The sequence below is a fragment of the Heterocephalus glaber genome, unplaced genomic scaffold (assembly GCF_053883595.1).
Source record: "Heterocephalus glaber isolate CG9 unplaced genomic scaffold, H.glaber_assembly_v1.0 deba00000901, whole genome shotgun sequence".
Taxonomy (NCBI): Eukaryota; Metazoa; Chordata; class Mammalia; order Rodentia; family Bathyergidae; genus Heterocephalus; species Heterocephalus glaber.
The window spans coordinates 2,201,015-2,223,031 of record NW_028258171.1 but is presented as its reverse complement, the minus strand read 5'-3'; the positions used below and the strand labels follow the sequence as shown (position 1 = coordinate 2,223,031).

At 37.9% G+C, this 22,017-nt stretch overlaps 1 protein-coding gene across 13 annotated transcripts in view; it reads right to left on the bottom strand.

Annotated features, from left to right (window-relative positions):
* Positions 1–14,933: 14,933 nt before the first annotated feature.
* Positions 14,934–22,017, bottom strand: part of Mia2 (MIA SH3 domain ER export factor 2) — a 117,604-nt gene continuing 110,520 nt past the window's right edge. For all 13 annotated transcript variants that reach the window (XM_087208022.1, XM_087208026.1, XM_087208023.1 and 10 more), the window contains 3 exons: positions 18,120–18,178; positions 17,001–17,232; positions 14,934–15,495 (listed from right to left, as the gene is read on the bottom strand). In XM_087208022.1, coding sequence (XP_087064148.1) covers positions 15,332–15,495; positions 17,001–17,232; positions 18,120–18,178 — 455 coding nt within the window. In that variant the 3' untranslated portion in view covers positions 14,934–15,331. The remainder of the gene's footprint in view (positions 15,496–17,000; positions 17,233–18,119; positions 18,179–22,017) is intronic.

Genomic DNA, 22,017 nt, shown 5'->3' with positions numbered 1-22,017 from the left:
GAATCCACATCTCGGTATTTAAAATGTACCCAAAATGTTTGAAAAAGGAAGGTCGGTTAATATGAGCAGCACACGTATGAGGGCTGATGTAGGAAAGTACTCAACTCTGAGGTTCACCATCTCTAGTCCTAACTCTGCCTGAGCACAAACCCTTCCACAGTTTGTTTCCTTATCTCTGGACTTGGTTATCAGACTGAGTCTTCACTACCCCAACCACTCAGACATACAAGATCATCCTTGAACAAAGGTATTAGTTTGAACATAGTTTACTAAATTATAGGAAATTTATATATCTAAGATTATCTTCCAGCCGGGGATTTAACTCAGTGGTTTCAACGCCTGCTGCGCAAGCGCAAGGACCCAAGTTTGATCCCCGGTACCAAAAAAAAAAAAATACATTTCCATAAAATTATCTTCCAGTTTCCCTCAGCACCCAGAATAAAAAAGCTGGGGAGCTGGGGAGGTGAGGCTTCAGAGGAACACTGTGCTCGCAGTTGAACACAGATACCAGGCCAAAACTAGCTTGCTTGTGTTCAGAACATCTATCAGAGTGGGTCTCCATGAAGCCGGTAACAAAACACAATGCTAATTGAGTGGCATGTAAGCACATGTCAGTAACTTCCAAAGCCCAAACTATAATGTCTAAAGTAGTGCTTCCAAACCTCATGTCCTGACACAGAAAATATTGTACATACATAAACTACAAGGGGTTGAAACCATGAGTCATGTTACACAATTGAAAAAATAAAATGCAAAAGATTTGAGGCAGTTGAATTTGTATAGAACTTCAAATTTTGTCAAATGTTTTGATAACCACTCTAAATTTTAATACTGTCACAATGAGTAATACCCAACAAATAGGTAATAATTGTATTTTCTACAACCATTCAAAATATTTACTAGTGAAATTTAGAACAAAAATTGAGGTGGGATCTCCCTACATTGCTTAGGCTGGCTTTGGAATTCTGTATTCTTTAAATTTTTTTTCAGATGAAGTCGGGGATTTGGTTCTTGTGTTGCCCAGACTGGCTTTGACTTATGCTTGCTTCCTCTTGGCCTCCTGAGTAGTTGGAACTACATGCACAGCTGAAATTAGGAAATTTAACAGCTCTTCTTTTTCTTTCTTTAGTATAGTGTTGAGATTTCTTGACCAGTAAGTCCCTGACTTATAAATGAGTTCCTATCTGGGAGAATATTTTTAAGTTGGATTCGCTCCTTTCTGACAAAGTGAGTCTTACACAGTACACCTGTGAAAGTTTGTAACATGAATGTTTGTAAGTCAAGGACTTAACTCTAATGTGAATTTCAAATTGAAATGGACTGTTTTCATTACAAGTATTTCAAAGAAATGATGCTATAGTTTGTAATGTCCCACACGTAACCCTGACACTAGCTGAGAGACCACTGGGAGCATATATTAGTCACCAAGAGACACCAATACCTGATACATGAAGGCAGTTGGAGGCCTGTGGGGAACTGTCTTTGACCCCAGCTCCCTCCTCCCTCAACACCAGCAGCTACATCTGGGGTCATCACACACTTGGGGGTCCTGTCTCCTCTTTGCACACTTGGCACCTGCTTTGCTCACAGCTTCCTAGACCCCCTTGTCCATGATGGACACTCATCTGGCCAAGGAGTAGTGAGTTTCTCAGTTTTCTCTCTACCTAAGACATTATCAGACCCAGCTCCTCATTCCTCCAAGTGGACAGCATCAGGAGTGACAAACCCAGGCTCCCTGTAGCATTTGAAGGCCATCGCTTTGGTCCAGTCTTCTAGTTTTGGTTGCTGGTTGTGAAAAGAATATAGAAGATGCATTGTAAGTTTTCAGGACAAATAATTTGTTCTGAAAGATTGGGGGGAAAAAAAAAAACCTAGGGCAAGATATATCATGTGCTGACAAGGAAAAGACACATTCGGAACACAAATTGTTACTTGCAACATTTGGCTTGCAAGTCCAAGATCAAAGTGCTGGCCAGTTTGGTGTCCAGTGAGAGCCCAGCCTCCCATTCCAGGAGGTTGCCTTAAATGCCACATGTTGTACAGAGAACAAAAGCAGCAGAAGAAACGAAAAGCAAACATTCCTACAAGGCCTTTTTATACAGTACCATCAGTCCAGCCATGAGAGCAGTCCTCAGAACCTAAACACTTCCTTAAGCTCCTGTTGTATTAGGGTGTAAGTTTTTTACCTGTGAATTTTGGAGAGGACACAAACAATAGTAGCAACCAAAGAAGAGCAGAGTATTGAATCTTGGGTGAATCTAAAATGTGACCAAGGCAAGAAGGTAAGAAAGAGTATGGCCTTCCATTCATTCATGGATGAGTGCATCACAGAAACGAAAGAAGCTCAAAAATCTGCTGAGACTAGTTTGTAGGAAATTCTAAATTGACTTTTTAAAATACATTATTGTGGGGGCTAAAAGGGAGATATTTGTTAAAGGATACAAGCTTTTATTTAAGTTTTGGAGATCTAACACAAAGATGTATAGTGACGATCATGACAATAGTGAATAACGTATCCTTTAAATCTCCTGAGAGATCTCAAGTGCTGTCACCATAGAAAAAGTTAACCATGTGTAGTGACATATATTAAGTAGCTTGATCATTGTAATCATTTCACAACATTCACAAATACCAAAACATTACATCGCCCACCTTCAATATGCACAATTTCTGCCAATCACACCCATGAAAGAGAAAATGTCACTGAATTTGACTGTCATAATTTAAAGCACTATTGCCATTAGAGCAATACTAAATATATACATTATATAAAACTATCTCAGCTATTTGAACTTCAAAAGTAAGTATAAAAAATTGCTATAGTCAGATTCACCTCTCACTAATACTGAAAGGTATCACGACCAGAAGAGCCATTGCCACTTGTTTCAGCTCACTCTGCCTTCTTTTCATCCTAATTCTAATGACCTATTCATCTGGTTTCTTGGTTAACAGTAGATCAGAAGGGCAGATAATGGTGAAGGCTCAGAAGCTTATATACCTGGAAGAGAGGACTTAACAAGCCTTAGGCCATTTGTAGAGAGATGTGAAGCAGACTTCAACATCTGTACTAAGCTTGAAATATAGGGTAATGCTAAATATTTGTAATGATCATGAATAATATGGAAATAATGCATTGTGTAATAATGAGTAATAATAAGTTAATGGAGGAATTAATATTCTTTAGAAACATTTCCACATAAGATGGTTAAAAATAAATGTTTGTGATTTAAAAAATGGGCTTTAGGGTCCGGGGTTTAGCTCAGCGGTTTTGCTGCCTGCTGCGCAAGCGCAAGGACCCAAGTTTGATCCCTGGTACCAAAAAAAAATACCAAAACAAAAGAATGGGCTTTAATCAGAAATAGTTCTGAGAAAACATTGGAAAATTAGCTCAAAATACTGCAACATGTGTTACATACTTAGTGTATCAAGCACTGTTTTATGCACTTCACGAGCAAATATATTCTCATTTATTTCTCAGTAATCCTGGCATAAATGTCATCCTCATTTCATAAACTGAGAGACGAGAAGGTTAAGAATCTTGTCCGAAGTCATAAAGCTAGTAAATGTTTGAGCTGAATTTAAACACAGATGATGGGAATCCTACATTATACCACCTTTGTGCTGCCACTTTTAAAACACTACATCTACACCCCTGTGGGACAGATACCTTTTTCTAGTTAATGTATAGATTTTCTGTGAATGTATAGCTACAAAAGTTCCATCCATATTCATATGCCAGCATTCCTGCTGTATTTCTTGAAGTACATCAACTTCTGTGTATTTCTACTGAATCACAAAGCAACCCAATGGTCATATAGGTATATGAATTTATATCTAACATACAAAGTATGTATGTACATGAAAATATGGTGGAAATATGAACATACTGTATAATGTGTATAATTTTATTTTTAATCCTAATTTTTAATATGAAAAATTACATAATAGTCATTATGTGGTAATCTCACCTACTGTCAGCCAAGTTAACTGTAAAGTTACAATAGGTACTACCTTGTACTTGTATTATTTCTGGAAACAAAGAACTATATTCACCTGAAGTGATACATTGTTGGAAATGTTCAAGTTAGGATGTACATAATTTTGGTCCTTTATAAATACTACTTTAGCTATATTCATGAACCAACAAATGGAGGGCATTTTTCAAAGGCTAGCGGATTCACAATTTTATTAATACATTAGCTAGCTAACTTCTAAATCAATAAAATCAACAGACTACTCTGGCATTTTACCAGATAGAGGTAGTTACTTGACTTCTTTCTGCAAAATAAAATTAATTTTTCTTTTGAAAATATACTAGTAAGTATACTATAATTTTATTAAAATACTAGATAAGACTAATATTCTTTGCATAGATTTAGATACTAAATAAGGATAAACTCTAAGGACAAACTATTTCAAAATGCAAAGTTAATACAAATATTTAGAAATTTGAAAAACAATTTTAAAAAGACTTGAAGACAAGTTTAACATCAACTATTAATTCAACCTTTCTTAGAATACTAGGCCAAAATATAAATCTTCCCACAGCCTGAATGTTAAGGAATTTAGAAGCATTCTTAAAGACTCAAAAAATATAAGTTGACTTTTAAAGAGAAGCTTTTCCTAAAATGAAATAGTAAAACTGTGAAATTAATAATCAAAGAATTACTAAAGAAAACAAGCAAAATTCACATCCGGTCTTAGGTGGGGCTTTTTAAAGAATGGCTGAATCTAGAGTGTGTGATTGATTCATGGTGCAATGCTAGGCCTGAGGACACTAGGATTAAGGGTGTGAGTGCTATTCACTCTAAGTAGACTGAATAAGATAAAAGAGACAGGAAGAGGCTGTTAAGGTCCCTTGTTGCTTTATTACCCTCTGTCCACCATGAACTGTTCTCTGTGATGTCCCTCTGCCAAGCTGCCTTGCTTTGGAGCCAGCTTGTTATGGACTGAAACCTCTAAAAACTGTGAGCTAAATAAACCTTTCCCCCTTTAACTTTGGGGTCAGGTATTTTGTCTCAGGAACAAGAGAAAAGTAACAGCACAGGCTTCTAGATTTAATCGTTAATTTACAACAACAAAGGCACAAGAGGCAATGTTAAATGCTGCCATGGAGATCTAGTCATTGAATGACTGTGAGAAACTATAGGATAATTTGTCATTGACCTGGTTTCTTCATTTTAAAAATAGGGAGCTCAGTGGCGCCATGTCTGCCTTACAAGCTCAAGATCCTGAGTTTGATCCCCAGTACCAAAAAAAAAGGGAGTAAAACCTACATAGTAAGAAACTTTAGGGCTGGGGATTTTAGCTCAGTGGCGGCTCACCTGCCTAGCAAGCACAAGGTCCTGAGTTTGATCCCTGGTACCAAAAAAACCCAAAAAAACCCCAAAAAGAAATGTTAAAACCCTATCAGACGAACACAATATTTGGACTTTACATACCGACTTTAAAAAACATTTAAAACAATTGAAAAACTGTGAATGGATACTTGATAACATTGTGATTAGATGTTAAATGATATTTGACGACAGTAGGAAATTACTGGGATTTTAAAAGGTGAACAATGGCAAAAAGTTATGTTTGCTGCTTATCTAAAGGTCTTTATCCATCAGAAATACAGGCCGTTCCAGCCCAGGTACATTACCAGTTCTGTATGTAGCAGAAGAATATTAACGACTAATCACTGAGTTGTTTGCAAGCCACTACAGTAAGTATGAAAACTTTTTGAAAGCTAAGGCATAATGCATTGCAAATTCAATGATTAAATAACATGTTATATTAGACTCCACGTGAAGTATGAAAGTCCATATTAGCTTTAGGAGGGAATACTAGCTTTGGAATTGAAACATACATGAGATCACCTTTAATATCTTTACCTCTAGGTTACTGAATATTTTAGAATGTACAAGTCATTTGGCATTATGAGAAATATTAATATTGCCACTGGAAGGGCTCTAGTTATGGAGGCATTCAAGACAGAATTTTAAAATATTTTACGGCTTACTTTCAAGTATTCAAATATTTTAAATCCTCTCAATGCTGTTTTAAATGGTTTATACTAGCTCAATGTATTCTAGGAATAATCTGATAGTTTAAGAACAATCTCATTCCCAGCAAATCACGATGTTTGATGGATGATGAATGTAATTCCATGTAAGACTTCCTAAATCACAGTCTTTCAAAGAAATCCAAGAGAGGGATTATCTTTGCAGGTGGCCAAAATATGCTGCCTGTTTATAACACACATCTAGAGCACAGCCTACTAAGCAACAGATGTACTGGAACAATGCCAAAAAATGAATAAAACCTGGGCGTGGTGACACACACCTGTAATCCCAACACTCAGGAGGCTGAGGCAGGAGGATTGATTCAAGTTTAAGGGCCAGCCTGAGCTACACAGAGAGTTCAAGAAGGCCAGTCTGAACTACATAGTAAGACCTTGTCCCTCCAAAAAATAGTTTTAAAAGAGAAAAGGGCTTAGTTTTCAGTCATGGGCACTATTTTTACTCTCCAAGATGTATGTATCATGAAAGTTTCTAAACTAAATCTTTTGATTTCTATACATACTTGATGTAAGCTCCATGTTACATTTTCACAACTTGTCTATGTTCACTCCTCAGGTAATTTCCTCCACTCCCAGTTACCAGTATGTGGATAAGCCAAGTGTTTCCCAAGCCAAAACCCCCTCCACAAGCTCCACATTCATGGAACTTCTGGTATCTCGCCTTAGATGTCTAAATAGACATCTCCAACTCAACACTGCAGTACAGAATTCTCAACTTCATTCTCTCCAAAATTTCTTTCTCCCTCAGTTCCTCGGCTTTCTACAAATGGCATCATGATTCACCGAACCAATACCCATCACCTTTGACCCCTCGTTCTCTTACCTTCTGCGTGTAATCCATGAGCCAGTCCCAAGCTGTAACTTCGTCCATCTCAAAGCCACCCAATTCTCTTATCCACTGCTTCTTGCCACCATGATTTCAGTTCCACTTCCTTAGTCTTATTTCTTTGCTTCTATTCTTTCTCCCCTTCAGTTCATTCTCAATATCCAAATGAGTGATTTTCATTTTTATATACCGCAAGGTGATATGAAAATTCTCCACTGGCTTCCCAGTGTGCTTAAACTGAAACCCTTCAAGGCTGGGCCAGGCCGCCAGCTCCCACCCACTCTCCTGTGCTCACTGCACGCCACCATGCTGGACACTTTTCTTTTCCTCAAAAATGAAAGCTCATTTACTCTTGTCCAGGGTTATATCTGCATTTGTTTCCTCTCTGTGAACGCTAGTTTTCCCTCCAAATTCTTATTTTATTATTCACAGTGCAGTTCAAAATTTACCTCCTCAAACCATTCCTTGACCACCATTACCTGCTCTAATTCTCTTCAGTGCACACAATCTGCAACTGCTTTGTTTGCATTTTCTTTGTTAGTCTATCTGCCCACTATTAATTTAGAACATGGGCATCCATGGGAGCAGACTGTCTTGTTCACAACTGTCTCCTGCACACTTAAAACATTGCCTAGCACACAGCAGAGACTCAATACACATTTGTCAGATGAACAGAATATTGACATTTGGTTTTTGCATTAATAGCACTACATTTGGAAAATATTATTAAGGGGGAAATTGGGCAAGGACAACAGAAGGAAATGAGAAAATAGGCTAAAGGATTTGAAATTACAGCAATACAGCAGCAAAATAAGACTTACTGTCTCTTTAAAGAGAAGAAACACTACACAAAGAAAAAAAACCCAGAAGTTTATTTGAATATATGTCCATGGATAGTATGGGTGGGCTTATCTTACTTTATCAAGAGTTTTGTATATTGATCAATGTTAAATTCCACCCTCTTAAAAAACAACTGTTTCTTGGTAAGGCACTAAATTATTAGCAGATGGAGAAGGCATTCCAGTGCTGTTTCTGGTGGAATGAGTTACAGATGATGGTCACACTGACCCTTTTCATTTTAATTTGCACCACCCTGTTTGGGAATTTTGTCAAGGCCCACAGGAGAAATGTATGAAACAGAAGTTCTATCTTTTGTATACATCTGTAATGATATTCAATTTTTATCTAAACCAATTCTTATTATTGCTTCTAATTACATACAACAGAATTTAAAACATTAGACTAGAAAACATTTTTGTTTAAAACCTTCTTTATGAAATTAAAAAAGCAAATTCTCTCCCAAAGTATTAGGTTCATCACTAGATTGAAACAGTACATTCTCATTTCATGGAATAATTAAGATCTAAAATTAGCCAATCATCTGTTTTCATGAAAGTTACTTATTAAAGTTAATGCTAGAGGTTTCTGATTTTCCCTCTTTTTGGTTTTTGTTTGTTCTGTGTATTTTTTTGTTTTTTGTTTTGGGTGGTGGTGGTGCTGGGACTGAACCCAGGTCTCATGAACACACAAGGCAAACACAGTAGCACTAAGCTATACCCTGCCCCTAGCCCTCAAATTTTCTTTATATTAGAAATATTTTTAAAATACTAAATTAATTCACAGCATAAAATGTTATTCATATTTAATTTCAATATTAAAAATTGCTTAGAAGTCCACTTCTCTAATTCTTCTTATATATGAAGACATTTAAATCCATTTAATTAATATTTACTATTTATCTGTTTTTGCTTTAGGTTACAACCAAAAAGTCATATAATTATCAATTTGGCAGGGTCAGGGATTTAGCTCAGTGATTCTGCTGCCTGCCCCACAAGCACAAGGACCCAAGTTGGATCCCCGGTACCAAAAAAAAAAAGGCAAACAATGTGCCACTTTAAAAAGCCTACCTCTAAAAAAAAAAACCTACCTCTAATTATTGATTTCTTTTCCCCAAAGCAAGACTCATAATTCCAGGAGCTTATGAAAGAATATGACCTTAGTCACAGAATTTAGTTCAGTGTAGTAACAAAATATTAACTGTTCAAGTTGTTTCTTCCAACTTTCCAACTCTTAACTAGATTCACAATCTTAATAATGTTCTCCTTTTATATAAATAAACTGAGCAACATAAAAGATAGTTCATAGGAAATAGGGTGACAGATCTTTTGCAAAAGGGAAAGGAATCAGAATCAAGAGATGAAAAGGGGCAGGGAAGAGGATGAAAAAAGATGTGTTATGTACCAACTCCCCACAGGAATGTAATCATTCTGTATTGCAAATTTGTACTAATCAAAAATTAAAATAATGATGATGATAATGATGATGCTTTCCTTTTAGTTTCTAAAGACTTCTAATTTCTGGCTGAATGTAAAATGGCAAAAGATGTGTTCGGGCAAACAATGAAGTATAAACTAATGATGACACCATTTTAAGTACAAAAATACAGAATTACAATTACAGTCAACAGTTGCAACCTGTCAGATTTAGCTGATACACTGTTTAAAACTGAAGGGTTAGCCTTCTTCTATACATGAAAAGCAATTCAAAAAACAGAAGGTAAGTTTTAGTTGGGAGCAAATATAGAATGAGCCCAGAGTAGGAAGAATATTTATTTTCTGATTTTACGTCATTACCGCATACCAAACAAAGTTTGATCCTTGATCCCTTCTGTTACAACCAGAATCTTTACAACTCAAAATTGAAAAATAGAGTCAGCTCAGACTGAACATTTAAGTACATCCTCTTTAGCCAGTTTTGATCTCAAAACCAAATTTAAAAAGACCTGCTTCCTCAGGCTGTTAAGGAAAATGAAAATAAAAATACCTGCCCTAACTCCTTCACAGGATTGTTTTGAAAAGTATAAAGTATTACATGCAAACATTAGTTTCTACCACTCTTACTAACATTCAGAGAACTGGAGTTGGGAAGTAATCCCAGAGGTTAGTAATCCATTGTCCCAACAAAGACAGATCTTTTCTCAGACCCTGTCAAACCCAATTTCCGTGTGAACACATACCCTGATAGGGAGGACAGCTTCTTTCAACTGCCTGTCTGGATATTAGACAGATTTCCTCAGCATGAGTACCCATGGGCCCTAGTTAATTAAGATATATACTGTGTTAGTTAGCTGTTCTGCTGTGACAGAAAAATTAAGAAAAACAATTTAAAGGAGGAAAGGTTTATTTTGGCTCATGGTTTCAGGAGTCTCAGTCCATGATCAGCTGGCTCCATTGGTTCTATACCTGTGACGAGGTGAATGCCATGGCAGAGTGTGTGATGGAGCAGAGATGTTCACCTCCTAACAGCCACAAAGTAAAGAGAAGAAAAGAGCCACAAATGAAAGGGCCAGGAACCGATGCAGTCCCCAGGGGCACACCCTATGTCCCATCTTCTTCAGCTAGGCTCATCTCCTACATGTCCATCATCCTCAATAATGCCATCAAATTATGAACCCATAAGTGTATTAAGGGTCCTCCTGATCCATTCACCTTCCAAAACCCCAATTTCTGAGTCCTGCTACAGTGGGGACTCAGCACTCAACACGTGAGCTTTTGGAGGATACCTCAGATCCAAACCATACCAAATACTCTACAGGATATTTTTTTTTTTTTGGTACCGGGGATTGAACTCAGGTCCTTGCGCTTGCAAGGCAGGCGACGGAACCACTGGGCTAAATCCCTGGCCCCTAAAGGATATTAATAGACTTCCCAGTCTCCTCCAAGCCAAAGATTCACTAAAGTTGTTGTCTTTTGAAAAAACATATTTATTTGGAAAAACCATAATCACGTTCATTCTAATATAAATATTTTACCACTCACTGAGCACTTACCATGTATTAACATATATACATACATTATTTTAGACCTTTATCAACACCGATGAGAAGGCTGTCATCAGTTTGCTGTTTATTGGTAATATGCCTTCTGCACTGGTTGCTTTTAAAATTCTATTTTCCTACCATTCTGTAGATTCCTAGAGGTATGTCTAGGCAGATACACTTTTTTTTTTTGGTACTGAGGATCGAACTTGGGACCTTGTGCTTGCAAGGCCGGCGCTGGAAGCACTGAGCTAAATCCCCGGCCCACAAAGATACGCTTTTAATATGCTTTGGACTCAGAATGCTTCTGCACTCTAAGGAATTATGACTTTTGTCACTTCTGGGAAATTCTTAACCACTCTTTCTTTGTACACTGCTCTTTTCCAGTCTCCCTCTGGAACTCTTATAAGGCTCCCATTAGCTTTTTATTCTGTCTTCCACCTCCCTTAACCTCCTTCATAATTTCCATTCTTCATCTCTACACTACATTCTGGTCACTTCCCCTGAAATAAACACAAGAGAAAAATAAACTCCATGGCAGTAAAAAGAACATAGGAGCTCATCAATAAATGCAAAGTTCCGAGGTTTTCTGAAGATGGATGAATGAAAAACAGAGAGACAGCCACTGCCTAGAGTATGTCACCATGGACAGGAGCAGGCAGGCCTACTTAACAGAACCTGAGGCCATGTACTCTTTACTATACAGAGAAATGAAGATGGACACGAAAATAGGAAGATTACTTGAAGGTCTGTATATAGACTAATAGCTGGTACCACCATTCCCATCCACAGTCCAAACCACAAGACAGTGAGCGAGGATTTGCCTCCAGCTAAAACACTGAATAGATCTTCCCTAAAAAAAGTAAACTGAAATAATCAAGGGCTTCTAGTGTGAGGCAGTGTCCCAGACAAGGCCCCAGCAGTCCAGCATTTGAAAGCCCACACCCTATCAGCCATCCTAAGGGAAAGCCTGTCAGTCACTGTCCCCTCTCCCCGGGACACACCCACACAAGAATCCACAAAAAAAAGATCACCTGAGAAAGAGACCAAAGAGGAAATGGTCCTTTCCTATACTTAAAAAGGTAAAAACTAGTGCCATCTAACCATCTTTCTTTGCCATGGACAATTTAAAGCTTACCAGGCATGTGAGAACAGAAAGTCCTGGACAGGCAAACAAAATGATTAAACCCAGAGAAAAGAGATAACTTAGAAGAGGGCTTTTAGAAAGTGCTAATTTATATAGAAAAAAATCAAGAAGATATGTAAATCATACAAAAAGGACAGAATCTATGAAAAAAACCCCAAAGTATAATAAAATATTCAAAGGGGTTAAATATGATTGCTGAAAATTAAGTTTTCAAGACTATTGGAATATACAGTTGAGAAAAATTTATAGAACAGAAAGAAAAAGATGAGAAAGTAAAATCAAAATGGATTTCCCTGAATTTTCAAGTGTAAGTCTTTAGAATTTCAGAGCCTCACAGGATGTGGCCGCCAGCACACCCTTGTACTTCTTGCGGAGCTGGGGACTGCGGGTGGCTGGCAGTCTATGATAGGGCTGGGCCTTCAGCAGCCACCAAAGTGAACTTCCCAGCAGCTGCTTAGGCAAAGGACAGAGCACAGCCTGCTGTGCTGGGAAGTCACTGCCACTCAACGAGGGACTCCTCTACCAGCAGTCTTGCCCAGAGACTGCCCCTACCCTGGCCTTCCTTCCCTGGCCTGAATCTGTTCCTACCCAGTCTTCTTCCTTCCTTCCCTCTCTCCCTTCACAGCTGTCAAACCTGAGGCACAGTCAGAAGGTCCTCTTCACCTAATCTGGCAACCACTCCCCCTCAATCCTTCACATGTTCTTCCCCCATCACGTTCTTCAATGTCCAATTCCATCTTGGAAGATGCTTGTCTGAGAGGACCTAAACTAACATACCAATGAATGAAAAAAATCTCACACTGATTTTCAGATCACCAAAGATAAAGTAATACAATCTTTAAAGACTTTCTTCAGGAAAAAGTCAAGTTATTAATAAGGAAAGAGAATTAAACCGGGTGTGGTAGCACAAGTCTGTAATCTCAGGATTTGGGAGGGCTGAGGAAGGAGGATCACTGCGAGTTCAAGGCCATCCTGAGCTACACAGTGAGACACTGTCTCAACCTCCCCCCTAAAAATACTATTTGTTTTCATTTGGTTATATTACTTTAATGAAAAATATATCTGAAAAGGTGTAGGGGTGCTGGGAGGGGGAGGGGAAGGGTGGAGGGGTTGAAGGGCGGACAGGGAATGGGGAAAAATAAGAACCAAGATAGATCATGTACAGGTACAAGCATCCAATGATAAATGTAAACGTACTTACTGTATACCTAAAATGTACCAATAAAAGAATTAAATATATATATATCTGAAAGCTAAATATTGTTCATTTACTCTATAAGCCCAAAGTATTTTAAGCTAATAAACCTACATCAAGCCTTTCTGCCTTCCTCTGTCATTATCCCATGCTTTCCTCGTCTCTTGCTTTCTTTGTTTCCAATTTTTATTATTTGATTCTCTTCTGTCCTTCCTTTCTATCTGAAACCATGACAAGCCTCCCCTATCCTACAATGAACAACAACAAAAAAATCCCAAATCTGGCTTCTAAATATAGCTAGTCTTAGTCCATTTAGGCTGCTACACCAAGATGTTATAAATGGGATAGCTTATAAACCACAGAAACTTGTTTCCTGGGGTTCTGGAGGCTGGAAAGTCCAAGATTAAGGCTCTGACAGGTTCAGTCTCTGATGAGGGCAAGTAGAGATACCTTAGAGGTAGCAAAAGGGGTCAACAAGCTCCCTTGGGCCTCTTTTATAAAGGTCCAAATCCCACTCACAAGGGCTCCAGCCTCATGACCCAATCCCTCCCAAAGGGATCTATCTCTTAATACTACCACACTGGGAGTCTGGATTTCAATACATGAATTTTGGAGGGACATAAACAATCAGACCACAGCAAACATCGAGGTAATGATGTTTTTGATTCTTCATGCCACTTAATATTTTATCCAAGCATTTCACATACAGCTTTTCTTTTTAAGCTTTTTCTCCAAGGTCGGCATGGTAATAGGAGAGTGGAAATACCTTAAAGGACCTATGTTCCAAGTAACATTTGGGAAATGCTGGCATTATGTTCTCCAATCACTGCTTTGTTCAAGAATATTTCATCTTGTCTTTCGGCACTGAAGAAAAAAAAGTCCAAGCAAACAACTAAAACAACCAACTGGTTAACATAAGTACTGTAATATTTTTTAGTTATGTTTCACTGTCTTTCCTTTGTAATAGATTAGCAAGATTAAGAATAGAATACCAACCTGAAACACTCTATAAAGATACTGAGTTGGAAGCTCAAAATGATGACATAATTGTCTCTGTATAGCTATCTGCGGAGTTCCTTGCAACACCCAATGGGTCAATGTCTGCTTGGGTTAGGTGGGGGGCACCTCCTAATTCTGAGGAGCCAAAACGTCTTGAAGACGGTTTTGCCAACTCACACAGGGATGGGCCTTATAGGGAAAACAAGGAAGTTCCTAAGGGGACAATCAGATAAAAGCTAATTATTCAGCCAAACTGTCACCAAGCCTTGCTTGCCTGCCTTGCTACCTAAAACAAACATCTGTGCTCAGCAGAACTCTATGCCTTTGTTGTTCATCAATAAATCTGGGGATCTGAGTCAGTTCAGGGCTTCACTCCATTTGGGTGAAGTCCCCTGGCCCCTTGAGACAAAAGATACTCTCTTGTCTCTTGCGTCTTTACTCGTCTCTCCAACAGGGTTTGCTGGCCCGAACCTGGCAGCTTTCCAACAGCAAAATCTCAACATTTCCCACAGAAGACAGTAAACATCTTATAGATTAAGAGGGAAAATGAAATAAAACTGTATAAGAAAATCAGTGAAAGAACTATAATAAAAATTCTGAAATTTACCAGTAGGCACTATCCTGGTTTTCTTTAAAATATAATCAATTCTGACTTTTTAAAGTATATTAATTTGTTGCTTTGGGTTACTCTTGTCTATTCTCAAGAAAGAGGACAAAAAAAAAAAAAAGAAAGAAAGAAAGAGGACAAATTTTTGGTAAGATAATCAAATCAACACCACAAAAAGCTTTAGTTTTGAACTTCAAAGTTATTGGTACAAAGAAACTAATTTATGAAGCCATATTTATGGAAAACTAGCTGGTTTTATTGTCAATGCAAAAAAAGACTTTAAATCAATTAAAATTTATTTATTTAGGCATAAAGTTACTTTCATATTTGTGTACAACCATAGCAAATACATTTCTTGGCATAAAGGTAGCCTTTGTTTGCAATTTTAAATATTCCCAACTGAAAGATTACATATATAAAACTCCCATTATTGTTTATGTAATAGTGGACCAGATAATCAAATTAAAATAGTTATACTACTTAGAATAAAATAAAATGGAAATAATTTACTCATAAAATTCATATTTAAATCATCTTTATTTACAAAATACTATCCTGAGAATTGTAATTCCATTAAGCTTCAATTTGAGCAAAAGTATAATCACTTAAGTAACAGCAGTTACTTAAACTGAAAATGAGAGATAAAATTACTTTTGAAGAGAGATCAAAAATATTGTCAGGTTTCTTGTTGTGGCTCTGGATGTTCAGCAGCAGGCTCATTTGAAGGCGGAATCGACCCTGAAGGGAACTCACTTCTACTTTCAGAATGTGGGGGTGGGGGGAAAAATCCAGCTCTTGGGGGAAGATAATGAGGAAAACCCCGTGGATAGACATTTCTCACTGTTCAAAAAGATTGGTAAAAGACATTTTTAAACTTTAAGAACCTGTATTGCAGTCCTATTAAAATCATTAGCTTATAAATTCCAATATCTTTTTTTTTTGGTACTGGGGATTGAACTCAGGACCTTGCACCTACGAGGCAGGCGGCAGCACCACTGAGCTAAATCCCTGGCCCCCAATACCTATTCTTATATTCAAAACCTGACACCAGAATAATTACTTATCTAAACGATAAAAGTGTTACATTGGGAAAATGTACTTTCTTCAACTATATTTGATTAATGGGAATATAATTTTAAACACAATTTTTGTCCTAACACTTTAAAAAAGTGGAATTATTTTGTAATATACAAACCTCACCTTAAAAAACATTTTCATGTAATATCATTTCCACCATTTAACACTCGGATCAGTGATTCTGACTTCATATTATACTGAAACATTTCCAGTGATACCAAGATCATCTTGAAATTCCCCAAATTTTAAAAATAGAGGAAAACTGAGAGAACATAAGACAAAGAATGGACTTTTGTCTATTATTTGATAATCAGATATTTATTCTGCAAAAACCTTTAGTTCTAAGTGGTAAAGTATGGCTATAAAAGCAATAAGTTATTCCTTTTTTCCAAGACTATGAAAGAATTTAAATAATTCCAACATGATAAATACATCTTAGATTTTAAATATGTAGGACTACATGGCAACCACTTTTGAAAGACTAAAAATACATTAGCCAGTAATTTTTTGTTTTGAGACAAGGTCTCGCTATATAGTTCAGGCTGGCCTTGAACTCATTATGTAGCCTCTGCTGGCCATCAACTCGTTGCAATCCTCTTGCCCCAGCCTCCCAAGTGCTCAGATTATAAGCATGCACCACCAGGCCTAGTTAGCCAGTAATTTTACACTTGATCTTAGCCAAAAGGCCGAGAAGCAATAGCCAGTAATTTCAATCCAAAAATATAAATTATAATTAACTAATTGTCAACAATAACAAGTTTCTATTCAATGAGCTACAAGCCAGACCATGGTGCCACATGTCTATAACCCTAGCTACTCAGGAGGCTGAAGCAGAGAGATCACAAATTTGGGGCCAGCCTGGACAATAATGAGACCCTGACTCAAAATAAAAATGGGTGGGGAATGTAGCTCAGTGATAGAGCTAGTATAAGACCCTGGGTTCAATCCCCAGGACTGGAAAAAAAGAGAGAAAGATGCAAATAATTTTAGTCTTAACGTAAGACTACTGCAAAAAAGTCAATGATTTCTCCAGACTACTACAATACAGAAATAGTTCCACATTATTAAGATAAATCAACAGTCTACTATAGTCTCACTACAGTCTGCTGATGGTTGATTGCCTTCTCAATTTGGAAAAGTAATGGTATATTGACAGAATGTCAGAAAAATCATTCTTCTACAGTATTACCATATGAATAGACAGTAAAATTAGCATCTTTGATTTACTGTGTAAAACACAAATTATGTTTTTAAAGAATAAGGCCTACTTGGGAATGGAGGCGGTGGGCCAGAGAAATCCCTTGGTGGAAAATAATCTCGAGGTGCTCCATACATGTTTCCTGGAGGAGGTGGAGGAAAAGGAGGTCCTCTCCTCAGGACCTGGCTCCTTGGATACATTAGAAACGGCTGACCTCCAACTGGAGGAAGAGGTGGAGGAACAAACCCAGGGCCAGTTGCTTTGCTTTCAGCAGGGAGAGAAGAATCAGGCACATTTGAATTCTGTAACAAATCGACATATGGCAATCACTAAAACAACCACAAAACTCACAATAATTTCCCTAAACATCTTAGGCATAGATGAAAGCACACACAGGACTAGGCAGAAAGCAGTCTGTGACAGTCTCAGTTACAGCAGGATCCAGTCTTCCACACTAACATTATCAACTGGGTTTATTAACGCAACAGAAAACAACTTTAACCAACAAAACAATATTCTGGCTAAAGCTAAGATACAAATATAGTTCAAGAATATCAAAATACAAACTTTTAAAAAAATTCTGAGACAGGGTCTTGCTAAGTCACTAGTTATATGTGCTCTACTTGAACTTTCAATCCTTCTGCCTCAGTCTCCTAGAGAGCTAGGATCACAGGTGTGTGCCACCACACCCAGCAAAATACACATTCTCTTAGCAAGCACATACTGGGGAAAGAAAGAAATGGCAAGATGCTTATATTTGTATTTTAAATGATAAAACCAGTACTGTAAATGCAGTAAAAATGAAGCAAATATAGTAAACAAATAAATGGGACGCAGCTCAGTGGGAGAGTGCTTGCCTCGCACATGTGAGGCCCTGGGTTCAATCCTTAGCACTGTAAAAACAAAACAAAAAAACTTTTTTTCCTCAAATACAAATTAAAAATCCAACATCTGTTCTACTAATAAACTAATTTAAACCGCTAGCCTGAAAGTTGTACCTTATCTCTATGGTTTAAATATCCAGGGGGATAAAAAAAAAAAACAGCTTTAATGCTAAGTAGGAACTATATTTTATCAAAAGAAAAGATTTATATCACAAAATAGGTTATTAGCTACATTTCTATTATATGAAACCAAGTGATGAGAAGGCTCCTTAATACATGGATGAAATTCTATATTCTATACTTACACCAAGATCATCTTTTGTATCATTTCTACGGGATTCCGTTTCTGAAGACATTGGCCCATCTAGACATAAAAGTTAAACCAGGAAAAATATATGACTTATCATTTATTCTTAGAATATTTCCCGATCATAGAGGACATTGATATTTTCCCACCCCCCTTTTCAGCAGACACTAGCTTAAAGCCAGAATTTTATATTAGGGCCACAAGAACAGCTTGAGGTCCACAGAAATCTCGAGGATTATAAATTCTGCATGGCCGGGGATTTAGCTCAGTGGTTCTGCCGCCTGCCTCTCAAGTGCAAGGTCCCAAGTTCGATCACCGGTACCAAAAAAAAAAAAAAAAAGTTTGCATCAGTGTGTGGTGATGATTTCTCCAGCTGGTTCCTAGGCAACCCTGCTGCCGCATCTTGAGGGAATATCTGGGAGGTAGCATCTCCTCCTTTCTTCCTTTCTCCTTCCCTTAACTTTCTTCTTTCTCCTTTTTCTTCTTTCCTTTCTTATTCATCCACCAAATAATACAGATTAGCCATTTGAATTTGGCCTCTGTTTCTAAATAAATGTTCCTGGACTTTATCATGAAGAACAGCTCTGGCTCTGATAGCATAAACGCAATTTCTCTCTGACCACACCCACTACCTAGTCTCTCTTGGCTTTCTCTTTTAGTCACTCTTGCTACATCTGTCCTTGGATATCACTGAGGCTTCCAGTCCTCCAGTCTAACTCAGTTTCCTCCTTTCTTCCCATCTTTTCCTAAATTCCAAAGTCTGTCACTTCAACCACCTACTAATATCTTTGCCTGCTTGAGCAACTTTCACTTGTGCTTCTCCACATAATAAGCTTAGATTAATCAAGATCTCTACTTCTACTTTCCCTATCCATATCTAAGCCACCTAGCACTCACAGGGAGCAAAAAAGGCTCATGCAGCCTGGCACGAGTCACTCCAGTGCCTCCGCCCGACTTCAGCTGCACACAGCCTGGCCTTCCAAGTCTTCTGAGCCAGTTTCTTCTCAGCAATCCAAACCTCCAATTCTCCTCAAACCTACTGTCCTTGTCACATATTCCCTTAAACTTATGATCAAACATAAACATTTCTCAACTATATTCCTCTGACTCCTTCCCCTACTATTGGGATCTTTCCAGACAACTGACAACCAGATCCTGTGCTCAGAAACCCTCTCCGGGAGCTTCCTCAGGGATCTTGCCCTCTCTACTGGCTCTCTTCTCTCTTCTCCATCCAAGTCTTTCCTATTTACAACTGAGAGAGATAAGAGGATTCCTTTCTAGCTAATCTCTCCTTCACAATCCACAGCTATTGAATATATATTATTCACAATTCTTCCAATTTTAAATCTCATGTTACTTAATCTATTTGCAATATCTACTGTGTTCCACTGAAATTTTTACCACAAAGAAAGTCTCTTTGTGTGCTAAATTAAAAGACACTATTAATCTTTATTTTACATTACAGTAGCCACCCCTTATGTATGGTCTCACTTTCTGAGGTTTTAGTTACCTGCTGTCAATTATGATATAAAAATATGAAATGAAAAATTCCAAAAAACAATTCTGAAGTCTTGGACCTTTTTGAGTAGCATGATGAAATGTCACACCATTCCACTCTGCCCTGCCTGAGACATGAGTCATTCCTTTGTCCAGTGTATTCATTCTACTGTGCGTTAGCCACTTAGTAGCCATGTATCTCAGTTATCAGCTAGACTATCGACTGTCATGATATCACAGTGCTTGTGTTCATCAAGTAACCATTATTTTACTTAATAATGGTCCCAATGTGCAAGGGTACTGATGCAAAGGGGACACTAGGGCACAAGACATGGAAGGACAGATTAACTCTGTGCTACGTGATAATGCTACAGGGGACATAGGAAAAATTATAGTATATAGAGGGTTTACTCGGGGGTCTTGGTACACATTCCCCATGACAAAAGGGGAGGTATTCTATCTTCCACTACTGTCAACCACACCCTCCCTCTTGAAATGCTTTCAGCCTTCTAGTTTTATAACAAGACCATTTCTCTCTAGCCTTCCTTTCTAGCTGCTGCTTTTCAGCATCTTTGGTGAAGTCCACTACCTCTGACCATCTCTATTTCAGTGGTGGTATTTCTGAAGGGCCACTTTAAGAGTACTTCTTATTCTTTCCTTGAGAAACCCTATCTACTCCTATAGCTTTAATTAGATATATTTAACTAGATACTGATTTCTATATCTGTAATTCAGATCCAGATATTTTTCCGACCACTTCTAAGTTTGACCCACCTCTTTGAATAGTCATGAAGTTGTATCATAAGTGCTGCTAATTTTATTCAAAATATAACTTACAATTTTTCTTCTCAAACTTGCTCCGTGTCTCAGAACAAAAATGGCACCTCCCTCTATTCAGTCAAGTACCACAGCCAGGAACTGGCTGTCGGCCAAGGCTCCTTCTACTGTACCTCCCACATGGCTTCAGTCCTAAATCCTAACTCTATTTCTTCCACGTCTATTCACATTGATCTAGTCCCTCCGCTAAATCACTACTTCACTCATCTCGATTCCTGTCATTGTCTCCTACAAAGTTACCCTGCCTCCAATCTTACTGATCCCTACACTCCATAATGCAACTACAGAAACTTCTCTATAAAATGCAGATCTTATATTGTGCTGCTTAAAACCCTTTCAACGCACTCCCATTATCCTGAGAATAAGGATAAATTCCTAAATTTCTGAATGGTTTGCAAAGCCTTACAAAATCTAAACCATGCAGGGCTGGAGATTTAGCTCAGTGGTGGTGTGCCTGCCTCACAAGCACAAGGTCCTGAGTTCGATCCCCAGTACCAAAAAAATCTAAATGATGCTTACCTCAGAGGCCACTTGCTTAAATATTTCCTGGCACACTCCATGGTACAGTCATAATTTACTATGCATTCTTAACTCTAAACCTTTAAATATGCTACTCTTATCCTAGAACAGTGGCGGTAAACCTAATGGCACAGGTGTCACTTGTTTTTCTTTTAAGACAAATGTTAATGTATGAGTTGTTTTTTCTAAAGTAAAACCTTAGCATTTGGGTTTAATTGCAGTGTTGGCTCTTTGTAATAAATAAGTGGGTTCTGGGTCACAGTTTGGCATTCATTTTCTAAAAGAACTGCCATCACTGTTCTAGAACACTGCCATCATCTTTCCAGTCCAGCTAATTCTTCTTTAATTCTCAGTGTACATGCCACTTCTTTAAAGAAGCTTTTCTTGACTATCTCACACTTACCACACCACCACTTCTGTGGGTCAGTGCTCCACATGTTCCCACAACATTTTCTATTCACAACTACTGTCAACTATATAGGGTAACTTCCCATACGACTTTATTAGACCTTGAAGTATAAAGAATGCTGGTTACCTATTCATCACTGACACAACAACAAATACCATAATGCTTGTTTTATGGTGAGCATCCACTAGATTCAGACATGTACCACATAATGCTGTTCAGTTCAGCGACAGACCACATATATGACAGGGGTCCCCTAAGAGTATACTGCCTAGTGACACTGTAGTTCAGGGATGGTGAACCTTTTAGAGACTGAGTCCCCAAACTGTAACCCAAAACCCACTGATTTATCACGAAGAGCCAACACTATAAGTAACCTGAATCCTAAAGTTTTAGTTTAAAAAAAACTCATACATTAACATCTTTTGTCTTAAAAGAAAAACACAATAACAGAACTTTCAATGATACAAACAGCTTTTTATTACAAGGTGAAAGTCTGCATTTGGCATGCTTTTGCACTTCAATGTGATCTTTGCTGTGGTGTGCGTGCTGGTAATTTGTCACACCTTGGCTGGAGAGACTTGGCTCAAGTGCTGACAGAGAGGGCTCTGCATGCTCACTGCAGCATGTGTCCCAG